General features: G+C 38.7%; 1 protein-coding gene across 3 annotated transcripts in view; it reads right to left on the bottom strand.

The window, feature by feature from the left end:
• ATRNL1 (attractin like 1) overlaps positions 1-16,765 on the bottom strand; it is a 464,000-nt gene that overhangs the window by 413,050 nt on the left and 34,185 nt on the right. For all 3 annotated transcript variants that reach the window (XM_059661523.1, XM_059661521.1, XM_059661522.1), the window contains exons 6-7: positions 3,326-3,500; positions 470-557 (exon numbers count right to left, since the gene is read on the bottom strand). In XM_059661523.1, coding sequence (XP_059517506.1) covers positions 470-557; positions 3,326-3,500 — 263 coding nt within the window. The remainder of the gene's footprint in view (positions 1-469; positions 558-3,325; positions 3,501-16,765) is intronic.

The following is a 16,765-nucleotide window of genomic DNA, read 5'->3' as shown; positions in this document are numbered from 1 at the left end:
TTCACAGAGACAGAAAGTGGAATGATGGCAATCAGGGTCTGGAGGAGGGGAACTGTTAATGGGTATAAGGCTTCAGCTTTAAGACAAAAAAAGTCTGGAGATAATGGTGGTGATGGTTGCCCAACAATTTGAATGTACCTACCTAATGCCACTGAACTCTAATTAAAAATGGTTAAAAAAGTAAATTTTAATTTTACCACTATTAAAAAGAAAAGTGACTGACCTGATGACTAGGAATCAAGCTAAGGACAAAAACTCAATCTTTGCTTCTTCTCTTGTTCAATGGCGAATCATACTAAAAAACCTTTTTTTTACTGAAATAGTATGAGTCTGTGACATCTCAAGTTATTGTGATCCATATGATCTATTGTTCTCATTAGGTGTTTGAAATAAATCTGAGATTTAGTATTTTTTCCACCAAAGTGAACTCAATTTTTTTTTAATTTAATTTAAAAAGCAAGATCCATACCTGATACAAAGCAAGAGAGTGTCCATACCTCTGGAGCGGTCCCCTGGACAGAGTTCCCACATTCCATATACTGTTTTCTAAATTGTAACTAGAACGAAGAAAAGAAATAACTTCATAATCTAAGATTCCTGTTTGGTTTTTCAATCTGCATATGTTTTCTTTGTCTGTATTCAAGTATTCATTAAATTCAAAACAATTATAAATAACAAGCTCATAATTTCATGTACCATAATAGATGTTTTTCATAAAGACATTCACGATATACCTACTTTAAATTAGGACTCAACCACCTAAATGTACAGTATACATTAACTTGACTATTTATTATTGGAATTGATTCAATTGCTTTAATAATTTCAGCCAATTGCTTAACCTAAACAATAGTAAGCTGGTCTGTATTTTTAAATTAAAAACAGAGAGAAAGAACAGACTGGCAGCTCTCAGAAGGGAGAAGGGTTAGTGAGGTGGGTGAAATAGGTGAAGGGATTAAACCAAAAAAAAACCTCATGGAACCAACAGTCAACTAATAGTGATTACCTTTGGGAGGGGGGTGGAGGCAGGTGGAAGAGGGATGATAAATGGTGATGAAAGGAGACTAGACTTTGGATGATGAACACACAATGCAATGTGCAGATGATGTGTTGTAGGTTTGTACACTTGAAACCTATATAATTTTATTGACCAATATAACCCCAATAAATTCAATGAAATAACAATAATAATAATAAATTTCGCAGAAGCAAAAAAAAAGAGCCAGCTTTTTCCTTTGGAAATGGATGGAAATTCTCTCCATTTTTAAAATAGCCATTTGCTTTATGTATTCAATTTTATTCTTTTACATGCATGTAGCTCAGCATTATATAAGTTAACCAAGAAGTACCTATTTCCTACACACAAACATATCTTGTTTACTGATCATTTGAGATTGTGTGACATTAATCTAGTAAGATAGAAGTTTCTGTAAAAAGAAGGTACTACTGGATTACTGGATAAAAATGAAAATTAATCTTTATTCGTCTGCTCTAAAAATATATATATGAAAATAGAAGTTCCAAGCTGTGAATCTCAAATGGTTATCTAAGCGAATTCCAGTTCAATTGTTACCATCATACTTCTACCCTCACATCTCTTCAATTTGACAAAATATAGAGGGAAGCATCCAGCCAAGAACTGACTAGGACCTTGTTTAAGAAGCTCACTATCAATTATCATCTCTTCTCTTTCTTCCTCCAACTTATCAGGGAAAGCAAGCAAGCTCTCTTCACACACAAAAAGGGAAGGTTACCAACAACTGTTTTCAGCATTATGGTTAACTTCTTTCCTACACTGGAATTAGAAGATACGTGTGAATGAAACAAATGAGGGAATAGAATCAATCAGAACATAACTTTCACAGACTCACTCAGCTACGTCTACCTCTCTACCAGCATCTGCACCTAACACACTGCTTTCCACCAAGTTACTGTAAAGGGCCAGAGAGTAAACATCTTTGGCTTTGTGGATCACATTGGTCTTTTGTATTCTTCTTTGTTCTTTCTTATAGCTCATTAAAAATGCAAAAACCATTTTACTTTATTTTCACAGACTTTTCATTTTCATTAATCATAGTTAATTTCCTTTTAGTTTCCACATTTAAAACTCATTTCTTCAGGTTCTTTTCCTATTTTAGCAATTCATTTTAATCCCACCAACTCTTTCAATTCTTTCTACTATATTTTACCCATTATATATTGTGTTATAGGATTCTAATTGTCTACTTAAATATGTACCTAAAACTTTCTCCCTCCCTACATAAATTATTTATTTTATACTTTAATTCGAGTCATATTCAATCATAGTTTTAAAGCAATCTCCTCTTATAAGCAGTAGAATTTTAAAATACCCAACATTAATAGGACTAATATTGTTAGTGGATAGGACTACCAAATACAATTGAGGATGCCCAATTAAATCTGAATTTTATATAAACAACAAATAATTTTTTAGTATAGGCAGAACTCGTACAATATTTGGGACAAAATCAAAAAAGAATATTGCAAGGGTCTACTTATACTGAAAAATTATTCATTGTTTATCTGAAATTCAAGTTTTACTGGGTGTCCTGTGTATTTCTCTGCTGCATCAGGCAACCTATTGGGTACACACCATTTTGGTATATTGTCTAGGGTCAGTTCTGTTGGTTGGTGCCCAAGTTGCACCAGTTGTTACATATTATGAGTATCACTCCTGAAAACAGCATTGATAATCAAATTATTCTTCTTTTTGTTCTTTTGTTCTGTTATTGAATGTTCATAAAATACAATCACCAGTTGAAAAGAAATTAGGTAAGCTGCCATCCATGTGGTCTCTGCAACATCCAATCATGCAAAGGATAATCTCCATGGAGACATCAGCAAATGAGTGATCTATTTTACAATACAGGCACTCTCTCCCAACAAAAGGTTGTAAAATCATTTCAAAGTCAAAAAGTTCAGAAAAATTAATTTACAGGTCAGAATTTTTATATAGGCAATTACACTTCATTCTGAAAACAATATTATGTGACAGGATTCGTAATGTCTGATACAGGCCTGGCCTCACCTTACTTTAATTAATATTTTCTTACTCAGAATTTATTAAAAGCACTCTAGAGAGGTTATGAAATATCTATACAAAACAAATCTATATGCATAATGACAAATATTTAACGATGAATATATTGAATTCATAGGTTCTCAAATCAAGTTCCATGTAACAAAGATACTATCAGAAAAAATTCATAAATTTTGACAGCAATAAAATAGGCACTTAGGATAGTCCTATTACCAAAAACTCAGCTTAAATAATAGATTGTGAAAATCTGGAAAACATACTTACTTCAGGACCATTTGAAAAGAACTGTAGTTAAAACTATATCCACCAATCACCCACATAAACTTCCCGTGTAAAACCGCTTTATGGGAAGCGCGGCCTACGGAAGGACTGAAGGGTTTGACGTTTGGCAGAATCCAGTACGACTCAGTGGAAGGAACATTCAAAGAGCAATCAGGGCCTATAAAAAAAATCAAACAACACAGTGCGTTACAAAGAACTTCGATTACAAACCGGAATATATGGATGAGGAGAATTAGTAATTCAATGCTCATCATAGTAATAAATGTACATAATAAATGATCTAAACTACAACTTACAGGGGAAATTCTAACATGAAATGGAATGCCTACAGGGAGCCAAATCATATACTCAATCAAACTTACATACGTTCAAATAAATGTCACAAAATCTGAAATAATCCTAGTTCTATCACTTACTAGACATGTGACTGAGCAAGTCTGCTTATCTCTCCCATCATCAAATCTTCATCGATAAAACAGAAATAACGATCTATCCTCTAAGGGTGATTATATTTAATTTTTTAAAAGACAGTGGAGATGAAAGCATTTACAAAGTGTAAACTACTAAGCTAATATAAAAATAAAAATTACATTTTTTTCTTAGCACTATTAAGAATAACCAAAATTGTTATCTGTAGGAAGTGCTTACTATCCTCAAACAGAAAAAAAATATTATGTATAATAAACTTATTTTAATTAGGCCAGGATAACTTAAATACTGTAAGTTGAAAACACTGCCTTTTCCTGTCCATATTCGTGGTGTTACTCATGAGTCTTGGTTACCTCATCTGTTAAATGTAGGAGACTGGCCTAGATCAGTGTTTCTCAAACTTAAGTTATGGAAGGAATGCTCCTAAAGGAATATATTTTCACTAAACTTAAAGGCTCGTAAATGATGTATTTTAATTCTCACCCGAGGATATGTTTTTATTGATTTGAGAGACAGAGGAAGGGGGAGAGAGATAGAAACATCGATGGGAAAGAGAAACATGGAGAACTGCCTGCACGTACACACCCCGACCAGGAAACAAACCCACAACTTAGGCATGTGCCCTGACTGGGAACTCGCAACCTTTTCAGTGGTCGGCAAACTGCAGCTCGCGAGCCACATGCGGCTCTTTGGCCTCGAGTGTGGCCACTAAGTTTCAATCACACTGTACGTGCGCGCCCACATGTGGTATTTTGTGGAAGAGCCACACTCAAGGGGCCGCAGTTTGCCAACCACTGCTTTAGGTGTACAAGACGATGAGCCAACGACTTGAGCAGCCACCCGGCCAGGGCTTGTAAATGATTTTTAATTCTAATGAAACTCAAATATGCTCAAACAAAATCTAGACATAAACTCCTTACATTTAAAGTTCTTTTATAAATATAAAATCAGCATAAATTTATAAATTATATGTACATGTAAATGAACTTTTAAAAACAATAAATATAATGTTTACTTCATATGATAAATGATACTGTTTTGCTCACACTAAATAATTGGTCCCAGGATGAAGTGATATTAATTTTTATAGTACTTTTTCCCACATAACTTTAGGATATCTACATTATTTTGACAAGATAATTTTGCCATCACTTTTCTTTCTTCTACCCTTTATAAAACTTTTTAATTCATACATTATGCCATATCAGCATTTGACCTTTGCTTGTCATCAGAGCATCAGCACATTTCAATCATTTTCTTTTTAGCCAATAATAAGAGATACTACTTGATCCCAACTTAGTCAATACAGAGGCTGGCATTGCAATCAAGTGCATCTTTACTCAACTATGAGATCAATGACTTGATCTTAAATTTGCCTATGCCAAAAAATTATAGATTATCATTGAATCACAAAATTTTAAACTTCCAAAATGACCCTAATTGGAGAAACACTATTCCATACATCTATTATCTGTTCACTCCCCATTCATTCATTCATTCATTCACTCATTCATTCATCCTCGAAGTCCTTCCCAAAGCTTACATTCTGTGAGTCTGTATTTTTTCAAGTGCAACTAAGTACACCCTAGAGATTATCTCTTTGATAATGACACAATCCTTTAAGTCAGATATTTAAAAATTTATTATTTTTGAATGAAAACTCTCTGACCCATTCTATGCAATCGAAGAAATTAAAGGAACACACTTATTAAAAAACAAAACAAAAAAACCTTTTTAACTACAATTCTGAATCACTTAGAACTCATTTAACTTGGGGTGGCAAACAACAGCCCATGAGAAAAATCCAGGCAAACCCGTTAATCTAGATAAATGTTCATTAGAACACAGTATGCTCATTCACTTAAGAACTGTCTATGGCTGCTTTTGCACTACACCAGCAGAGTTGAGTAGTTGCAACAGAGATCATATAGTCAACACAGCCAACAGTATTTACAATACAATATATGGTCCTTGACAAAAACATTTGCCAACCTCTAATTTAACTGAAGAGAAATGAGAGCAGATGGACATTATATGTAACTAATATATCTACTGGTATAAGTTTTGTTCTTTTTTTCCTTTTCATTGGATTTATTGGGGTGACACTGGTTAACAAAATTATATAGGTTTCAAGTGCACAATTCTACAACGTATCATCTGTTCACTGTAGTGTGTGGTCACCACCCCAAGTCAAGTCTCCGTCCATCACCATTTATACCCACTATATCCTCCTCCACCTCCATCCCCCAGCTACCCCTTGCAGTCACCACACTGTTGTATTTTATTTTCTTAAGAAGGAAATATGGATTTATTTTAAATCATGTAAGTCAGGAATAGTAAGCAAATAGGGTAAAATATTAATAACAGGTGAACTGGTTAAAGGACATTTTAATATTCTTTGCTATTGTTATTCTTAAATTTTTTCTATAAATTTGAAATTCTTTGTAAATAGAATGTTAAAAACTGTTAACATCTGAAAGCACAGAGTCAGATGCAGTCCAATAATACCAGGGTATTTCTTGACAGCATTTGATAGGGATTACCACCATGTAAAATTCTTAAGAGAGTTGGGGATATATTGAAATCAGTAATATCTTTATGAAATCTTCACTACAGCAAAATATTTCAGAGCAAGGCTGTGGAAAGCTGAGTACTGGCCCCCAAAGATAGCCGGGTCCTAATCTCTGGAACCTGGGGATGTCACCTATCTGGCAAAGGGGCTTTGCAGATGTGATTAAATTTAGGATCTTGAGCTGGGCAGCTTCTGCTGGATTATCTAAGTAAACACAGGTGTCCTACAGAGAGAGGGCGATGTGACCACAGAAGAAAAAGCTTTGGCCGCTGATGCAGGACCCTGGGCGGCACGTTTTGAAGAGGGAGGAAAGGAAAGGGGGCCGGGAGAGCGGTGGGGACTGCAGCTCTAACAGCTGGCAGAGTCCAGGGTCAGGTTCTTTCCAAGCCTCCAGGGGGGTGTGGCCCTGACAACACCCTGACTTTGGCCCAGTGAAACCAATTTCAGAACTGTGACCGCCAAATGGTAAGTTGTATAAGTTATTGGAAACTGATACCTAATAACTAATTTAATTTATTTAAACTAAATATTATTTAATACAGGAAACAGAATTACAAAGATTTTTTTTAAATCTTACTCTGTAATCTAAAATGACTCTCATTTTTCTACACAAAAGAAAATAGCAGTCAATATTCTTCTTATATCTATTTTGCTACCACATTTTATGTAACTTCTAGAGATCATTAAAAGAAACAGTCTATAGCCAAACTCTACAGATTGTCTTTTACTCTCATAAGCTTATAAATAGAATGGAAGTTTTATGAATAGAACTTAAAAGTTTAAAGGAAGATTGAATGTCTTAATTTGTAGCTTTCTGCATTCTATGACAAATGATTTGAAATGTAAATTTACAAACTGAATATTAATTTAAAACACAAATGAATATAAAGAACGCTTTATAAACACAAAGCCTTCGCCATGCATTAAAAATCGAACACTGAAATCTACATTTGCCGAACCGGTTTGGCTCAGTGGATAGAGCGTCGGCCTGCAGACTGAAGGGTCCTGGGTTCGATTCCGGTCAAGGGCATGTACCTTGGTTGCAGGCGCATCCCCAGTGAGGGGGGCGTGCAGGAGGCAGCTGATGGATCTTTCTCATTGATATTTCTAACTCTCTATCCCTCTCCCTTCCTCTCTATAAAAAACCAATAAAATATATTTTTTTAAAAAAAGAAATCTACATTTAAAGCCATCTGAGACTCCCTTTTTAAAAAAATATATTTTTTCATTTATTCAGAGAGGAAGCGAGAAGGAGAAAGAGATAGAAAATAGAAACATCAATGATGACAGAGAATCATTGATTGGCTGCCTCCTGCATGCCCCCCCACTGGAGATCCAGCCTGCAAGCTGGGCAATATGCCCAGACCGACGGGGAATCCAACTGTGACGTCCAGGTTTATAGGTAGACGCTCAACCACTGAGCAACACAGGCCAGACCCAGGACTCCGTTTTTATAAACATGTCATGGGAAGCCTTCTGAGGCAACCTCTCTGCGTGACCCCTGCACCATTCCATCCATCAGCATGGGAATCTCCCCAAGGTAGGCAGACCTCGGCTGCCTCGAAAAGGATGTCATAAAATGATTCACATCACAGTGGGTTTTCATAAAGATTGAATATGCCACCTTTCCCACGGGTTATGTGTAGTTTAATAATCCAAACAGCATAAATGAATTTCTAATGCTGTAACTTCAGGCATTAGTGACAGGCTGCAGAGAGACAGCTCTTGTGGGGAAAGAATGTAGAATTATGCATGGATCACACTGAACTGTGTATCTCCAGCCCCACAATCTCTCTGAAATTCCAGACGTTAAGTCAAACTACCTTCATGACATTTCCACTTGGGTGTCTAACGATCATCTCAAAATTAACTCATCCAAAACTAAAATCTTGACGTTTCTCTCCCAAATCTGCTCCTTCACATGTCTATCATCTCGGTAAATGGCACTCATTCGCCCAGTTGCTCAGGGCAAAGACCTTGAGTTCTCTCTTCCTCCCACACCGCAAACCCAATCCAGCAATAAATCCTGGACTGACACCATGAGGTATGCAGGGACACAGCCTTTGTGACTGTTCAAACGTGGAAATGCTTCAATGAAGTGGGTGCTGCCTTCCCTTCCCAGCTGCCCTGGCCCCTCCGGAGGTGACACAGACCACAGACCTCCCCACAATGGACAACTAACGGCCAGCACGGCTCCTCCAGGGCCCTGCTCCAGGCCCAAGGTCAGCACCCATTCTGACTGTCTGAGTATCCCTACCTTACAATTCTAAGTATTTTTACAGTCTATCACCTCTATCAGACTCCAGCCACTGATCTCTTCCTTTACAACTAACCCTACTCCAAGCTACCAGCCACTCTGACCTGGCCCATTACAATAGTCTCCACACGGGTCTCTTTATTTCCATTCTTGTTCCACAAGGCAACCAGAATAACTAGAATTATTAATGCACTCCTATCATTTCCCTATTCGAAATCTTTCCATAATTTTCCATCAGACTTAAAATAAAAAATCCTTAATATAGCCTTCAACCCCTACATGACCGGCCTCAGTGTATACGATTGAATGAATGAATGAATGAATAGAACCTTAGAGCTATAAAAGGTTAGGAGCGTGAGCAGGTAGCAAACCTAGATTTCCCACTTATTAGCTGTAAAACGCAGGATGAGTTCACTCCTCCAAGCTTCAGTTTAATCGTGGAGATCACTCCTAGAAGAACAGAGGATTCTGTGATGATAAAATGAGATTGTACTTAATACCTCATACTATAACAAAGCTTCATAATAGTAACTTAATTGTTATTATTAAGTAAATCCCCTCATTTTATACACAATTATACTAAGTATAGTTAAGTCTACAGGCAAAATAGGTTAATAAAGACTAGTCTTATCAGATATTATAAATATACCTGTCCCCAAAAAAAGTAAAATTTCAAGCAAAAAAAAAAAAATCAATCCTATAATCACAAATCCAATTGGCAAATAACTGCCAAAGACAAAACCTAGAATAAAGAAAGTACTACAAAGTTTGAAAGGTTTTCCAAAGCAATCCCAGAACTACTGAATTACATTTCTTCCTTCCCCACATTATAACTACAAGCTGTAACTGTTTTACAGTAGAAAAAGTTTATCTAAAGGAATCTATCGTTGATTTTATAATGGAAATGGAAATCAGTACAAAAACTGTATTTATTTTACACAAAATAACTTTGTTTCCATAAAGAAGGATAAAAAATGCAATGACTTAAAGTGAGTGAAACAGTAATTCCCCTAAGGTGCCCCACATTTATGAACAGATGAATATACTGATGTCTAATGTTACTAGAAAAACTATAACTGCTAAGTACAAAGATGCAGAATGGAGAACCTAGCAGTAAAATTTTATCTCCTCCAACAATGAGATAAATATTTACTGATTAATATTTTAATAGCAGGCTTTGATTTCTGAAAGCAAGAAAGAGTCTGAGTGGAGTCTCCTTATATCATTTAAAGTAGGTAAAGAAACCAAAACGTGATCCAGTCAAAACAGGGATGTTCAGGGAGAAAAATCTTACTCCAGAATTTGAGACTTCTTTTTGACAGTTTTGGCTCATATCTTCAAATTCATATTTAATTTATGCCATCATGGGAAAATATATATTTCTTTTCTATCAAGGCACATATGTAAAAGACCAAATTCTATTTATCTTCTTTTTGCAGTTCTCAATTGAAAATGTACATAAATACTGCTACCTTTGAACTAATATCAAATGCAGGTTGTTAGGCTGTGTTTCTGTAAATAACTCTACACCTTAGATATACTTCTGTTACTTTAAATAACTCTAACAACAGAGTATATATACGCTCTCTAACTGTATCCCTAGGTTTAGGATATCAGTTAGATTTCTTTGGTTTTAAGCCACAGAAACTAATTTTGGCTAGGAAAAATGGGACTTTATTGAAAAAATATGGAGAAATTCAGAGAATTCTAAAAAGAAGCTGAAAAATTGAGATTAAAATAGGCAGGTATCTAGAAATCTCATACCATCAAGATTACTCTCAACGAGTGAAAGGCAATTTTCTAAACAGAAATTCGATCACTAACAGAAGGGAGAAATATGCTGAGAAAGGAGATTTTAAGAGCAGTATACATAACTTACCTGTAACATTCCAGAAATAGTCTTATGATTTAATATTTGTAATGAATCTGAAGTGCTCCAATAACAGGCAAAATAGGATAACAACAATGCAAGAGTCCTATCTTCTAACATCATTAGAGAAATTTTATTTTGTTTCAAGCTCCATTCTAAACATTCTTTAGGCCATAAACCCAATCTCTAAAGGCCAGGAATCCATTTTAATGTGTATTTTTTAAATGTCTTCATCTACTTTGAAAATATTTTAATTTTAAAGAACAATGAACTGTGTGAGTGGTAAACATTAGATTTGGTATGTCCCAAGAATACTTGGTTCTTACAGTTTAGATCAATTATCCTAAATAATAAAAGGCCAACATGCAAATCGACTGGCAGAACAACCAGTCGCTATGACACGCACTGACCACCAGGGGGCAGATGCTCAATGCAGGAGCTGCTCCTGGTGGTCAGTGCACTCCCACTGGGGGAGCACTGCTCAGCCAGAAGCCGGGCTTACAGGCTGGCGAATGCAGCGATGGTGGCGGGAGCCTCTCCCACTTCTGCGGCAATGCTAAGGATGTGCTAAGGATATCCGACTGACAGCTTAGTTATGCTCCCTGAGGGATCCCAGACTGCAGAGGGTGCAAGCCAGGCTGAGGGACACACCCCCCCCCCGCCCCTCAGTGCACAAATTTCATGCACCGGGCCTCTGGTATTATTATAAGATGAAAAGAAACTGCCCTTCTATCAGCAAAGTGCAGTGGTTTCCAACTTATTATTTTTCAATTGTGGAAGGCTTAAAACAAAGCTCAGCAGACTTTCCTTCTGATTAGTTGAAAATGACAAACACAGAGTTAGCTAGGATTGAGAGCAGGATTTACTTATCCTGCTTATCTAAGTCAGAAGCAACAAAACAAGTGGCTGTAAGTATTCAGGAATTAAGTAAACTTCTAAAAGAAAGGAACCTAGGTGTGAATTGTGTTGGGACCCAGAGTTCTTATATATTATCCTAAAGTAACTAACTATGTCCTAACATGTTATATGACTAACCCAGAAAGATTTCTTTAGGATTAAAATATTTATGCGTTTGAGTTTCTATTTTTCTAAAACAAACAAAATTACCACGTTTTTACAACCTGAATAATGCCAGGGAGCTTAAGTGTGTTCTAGTAGCCAACACTGCCACCCAATGGCAAGTGTTAAAATTTAAAACCAAAGGATTGCAACAAATACAAGACAAAGGACCCAAGAACCAGATGCTCAAATTCTATCATTTCTCTCAATATTTAAAATTATGTTTTCTATGTCAAGCAAATGACATAATGTACTGGATATTAGTCTTCTAAAACATCTATCTTGAACGGCACTAGCAATCTAACACATCTCTAATTCATTCATTCATTCAAAAAAGGAAAATATTGACTATATGTCAGGGACTACAGAAAGTGCTGAGGACACAAAGGTGATCAAAACATAATCATTCTTAACTCATGGAGTTCACATGCCAGTAGGAAAGATAATCAAAGGATCACACAAACCTAAATGTGACAGGTGCTATAAATTAGGGGCCCATGAAAGCATATACCAGGGGGACCTACCCTGGTCTTAGAATGTTAATGGGGTGAGGCTATTCCAGGAGGAAGTTCAGAAATGAGAATGGCATTGAAATAGTAAGGGAGGGAGAACATGCAGGAAACTGAAATAAGTCCAAATAAAGCGTGACTTTAAATGAAGAATCAGAGGCACCACACAAAACTATCAAATAACGTGACATAATTTAAAGGCTGAAAACACCAATCCTTATACGAGAACTGTGTCGGAGCTGGCTAGGTTGAAAAGGAGTAGTGGAAACATAAAGAATATTCTACAGACGGTAAAAAGGACTTAATGATAGCACTGAGCAGGATATCTGGAAAAGGAAAGGAATGGGGAGCATCTTCAAATGGTTAAGTGACTATCTTGTATAAAGAAGATGGGAACCTGTTTTGCACCTTTATAGAATAAGGGGGAAAGTTTTGTTGTAATGGATTAAGAAAAAATCATCCCCGGAAGACTGCTGGTTTGTGTCTTTTCAACCTGTCCAATCTTACCATAGATTTCACGTTGCTAAGTTTTTCCGAGTAGACGAGAGAGAACCACTGAGCCCATTCCTTGTCAATTATGATGATGATCTACACTTTAAATATTTTATGTAAATGTATTTGTTCAGAAGATTCCAATCATTTGTCTGGCAAAATCTCTCATTATGTGAATTTTGTTTCAGATACAGGATCCCTTCGCACTACACAAATCAGGAAAGTTAAATTCTCTATTTCTGTTTCTCTAGGCAGCCATGGCACAGGTAAGACAACCTAGGTTTAGCCCAGCAGATGCGACCCGGCAGGATTTCAAATCTTCCCACGTGACACAAAGATGTGGGGACACCTTAGAACTGCTTCTCTCCATGCCTGCCCCTCTCCAACCACGGTTTCTCTAGCCTTCCATGCTCCCGGTGAGCCACTCAATATCCTGCGTATGAGTGAGGGTGCAGGTTCAGAGAATCAAAAATAAGTTGCTTAGCCCGGCTGGCATGGCTCAGTGGCTGAGCGTCAACCTGTGAACCAGGATGTCACTGTTTGATTCCCAGTCAGGGCATATGCCTGGGTTACAGGCTTGATCCCCAGTAGGGGGCGTGCAGGAGGCAGCTTATCAATGATTCCCATCATTGATGTTTCTATCTCTCTCCCTCTCCTGTCCTCCCTGAAATCAATAAAAAATATTATTTTTTAAAATAAGTTGCTTATATAAGCTATAAGTTAATTTCTCTCTTATAAAACATTCTAGAGGCGAGTGAGCAAGGGCTCCTGGTTAGTTACTGGCATTTACCAGCCAGCGGGGAAGGTCTCCATGGTCTGAAATTCCCACACAGCACTTCCACGCACATCCTACTCACCTAAACTGTATACAACAGCCACACTAGCTGCAAGGAAGGCTGGGAAATGTGGTTTGTAGCTGGGAGGCCATGTGCTGAGCCAAACACACTGGGTGAGGGCAATTATTAGAAAGAATGGAAGTTTGAATGCTGGGAGCTAATCACTGCTATACTTTCCAGAAAACTACGTTTCTGCCCAAATGAGACAGAGCTGTTTCTGCTGCTTATAGTCAAAACTTCAGTGATTCAGATCTTTTTAAGGTATGCAAAAGAGAGAAACCTGCAGCCACTGTGATGTGGAATTGACTAGGTAGAGAGTTGTTTTGAAAGTCAATGTTCTACTGTTTTCTGTACATCCTATAAAATAAAGAGGTGATATGCAAATTGACCCTCACACCATAATGCCATCACAAGATGGTGGCAGGCACAGCGGAGGCAGGGCCGGCGGCCACTTCGCACAACTTCTGCCAGGGTTTCCGCAGCCCCGAGTGCGCACCACAGGGTGAGGGCCAGCGGCTTCTGCACATGGCCCAGAGATGGGGCATACGGGCGGAACTCCAGGACTCGGGGCTGTCTCGCAGTGCACCAGCCATGTGGGGTGAGACTTCGGGACTCGAGGCGGTCCCATGGTGTGTGTGGCAGGGGGGGTGGGGAGTCCCGGGTCTTGCACGATTTCGCGCAACGGGTCACTAGTATGAACATAAAGGCTTCTCAAAGTTGCCTTTTCCCCTCCTTTGACTTAATAAGATGTTTACAAACTTTATTATGTGAAAAATGTCACAGAAGCTAATAAGTCCACACAGGTCCCCATCCTTTAAGTAATCTCTTTATTTTTTTTTTTTAAGAATTATTCTCTTTTATTTATTTATTTATTTATTTATTTATTTTTATGGATTTTATTGATTTTTCACAGAGAGGAAGGGAGAGAGATAGAAAGTTAGAAACATCGATGAGAGAGAAACATCGATCAGCTGCCTCCTGCACATCTCCCACTGGGGATGTGCCCGCAACCCAGGTACATGCCCTTGACCGGAATCGAACCTGGGACCTTTCAGTCTGCAGGCCGACGCTCTATCCACTGAGCCAAACCGGTTTCGGCATCTCTTTAATATGCATATATCATTGCCACATCTATACATGACAAAAGTAAACATCACACAATGAACTCGTGTGCTTTTCAAACTGCCACATTTAGCATTTTCTATTTTCTCTGGTACTTTTGTTTCAGGGTTTTGTAAGTGCTTTCTACAGGAAAAGGGGGACAATTGACTCTAATGGTACTTCTATCCTTAATATATACTTCTGTGTGATCTGGGAAAATGCTTCAAATGATTTTAAAAAGTGACAGCAGATAGTTAAGAAAGAAAGAGCTAGATGAGAAAGTTCAGGGGGGAAGTAGAGTGTTGGCTGAGCAGCAGTCTTAGGAGGGGGTTCACAGTCAAACCAACCTGAGAAAACGAGATGTGAGGACCAGTGGGACAAGCATACAGAAATATTAGGAAGGGAATTCAAGACTTGACAGCAAGCTAGGCTTTCCCTCTATGTTCTCATAAAAAAATCTCAATTTCCAGGACACAACACTTTGTTTTGTACATTAGCATAGAACCAAACAGAACAACTAAAGTTAACCAACATAAAAGATCCTATATAATAAAAGGGTAATATGCAAATTGACCGAACATCGGAACGGCCGGTCACTATGACGTGCACTGACCACCAGGGGGCAGATGCTCAACACAGGAGCTGCCCCCTGGTGGTCAGTGCGCTCCCACAGGGGGAGCACCACTCAGCCGCAAGCCGGCTCACAGCTGGCGAGCACAGTGGCAGTGGTGGGGAGCGGGCCTGAGCTTTCAGTCGGACACTCCCCAAAAGCTCCCATACTGCTAACGGCACAGGCTAGGCTGAAGGGACCCACCCCTCCCAACCCACCAGTGCACGAATGTCGTGCACCGGGCCTCTAGTTAAAAAATAATAGCAGTAGCAACAATCTGTTGTTTTTTAACCCAAAGAATCCGGTTTCAAGTAACACATTACAAAAAACTGCCGGACTCTGAATCTCAGAAGCGTGCCTCCCTAGCTCTCATTTTCAAAGATCTCTAGTTCTGTCATCACTCCCCAGATGTCCTGGAAACAAATCTCTTTTTTCCCTCCATGACTCCTCCACATTCTACATCTCTGAATTAAAAACCTCATTTTCCCACTAATAACTTTGGTCATGATCCCAACTTCCTTAAACACAGACTCAGGGATCGGGTTTGAAGCTCAAAGGACCGGTCTGCACACGGCCTGTCCCGAAAGAAGCACAATCTCCCTTTCATCAAGCACCCCCCCTCAAACACCCAGCTCAGCTCAGAGACCAGGGCTGTCATTGCTAAGGATCAGTACCAGTACAGACTGTGTTTGATATCTATCGTATTTCACAATTATAAACAACTAGGGGCCCGGTGCACGAAATTCGTGCACTGGGTGTGTGTGGGGGGAAGTGTCCCTCAGCCCAGCCTGCCCCCTCTCACATACTGGGAGCCCTCAGGCGTTGACCCCCATCACCCTCCAATCGCAGGATCGGCCCCTTGCCCAGGCCTGACCCGCAGCTGCAGTGGCCCCACAATCGTGGGCTTCGCTTTAGGCCCAGGCAAGGGACCCCTAGCTCCCGGGACTGCCAGCTTCGACTGTGCCCAGCTCCCATCGCTGGCTCCACCCCTACTTCCTGCTATCACTGGCCAGGGCAGAAAAGGCACCTAATTCTCCGATCATGGCTGGGGGTCAGGGCCGCCTTTGCCCTGCCCCCCAGCTCTTAGCTCCCCCCTGGGTTTCCGATCACTGTCAGTGGCAGGGGGCTTCTTCCTGCTTTCCCTTTCGCCTCCCTGCATTGTGCCTACATATGCAAATTAACCGCCATCTTGTTGGCAGTTAACTGCCAATCTTAGTTGGCAGTTAATTTGCATATAGCCCTGATTAGCCAATGAAAAGGGTAGCTCGTACGCCAATTACCATTTTTCTCTTTTATTAGTGTTGATATGTGTCTCTCTATAACACTATTCCTATTATCACTGCTTTTACATCCCCATTTCCATTTGCTTATAGACATACAAGAATCGGGAATGTTTATTATTTGAGGCATTACTGAGGAGAATAATAAAATGCCAAAGGCCAATAAACCAAAGCCAGAAAAGCAAAAGATAATATTCTGAACCAGATCTATATGACAAACCAAAAAAAAAAACAGAGTTTCAAAGGGTTAATAAAAGAACAGAAAAGGCCAGATATGTCCACAGAGAACAGTATGAAATAAGTGTCCCCTTGTGTTTCCGAGGCTGGTGAAATAAAATGAAGAACGAACGGCAGGTTGAAAAGCACCGCATGTATAAGCTATACCTGTACGTCTCAAGTCTTAATTC

Source organism: Myotis daubentonii, chromosome 13 (assembly GCF_963259705.1).
Source record: "Myotis daubentonii chromosome 13, mMyoDau2.1, whole genome shotgun sequence".
NCBI classification, from domain to species: Eukaryota; Metazoa; Chordata; class Mammalia; order Chiroptera; family Vespertilionidae; genus Myotis; species Myotis daubentonii.
The sequence above is the reverse complement of the archived record's forward strand: the minus strand, read 5'-3'. Positions and strand labels throughout refer to the sequence as shown.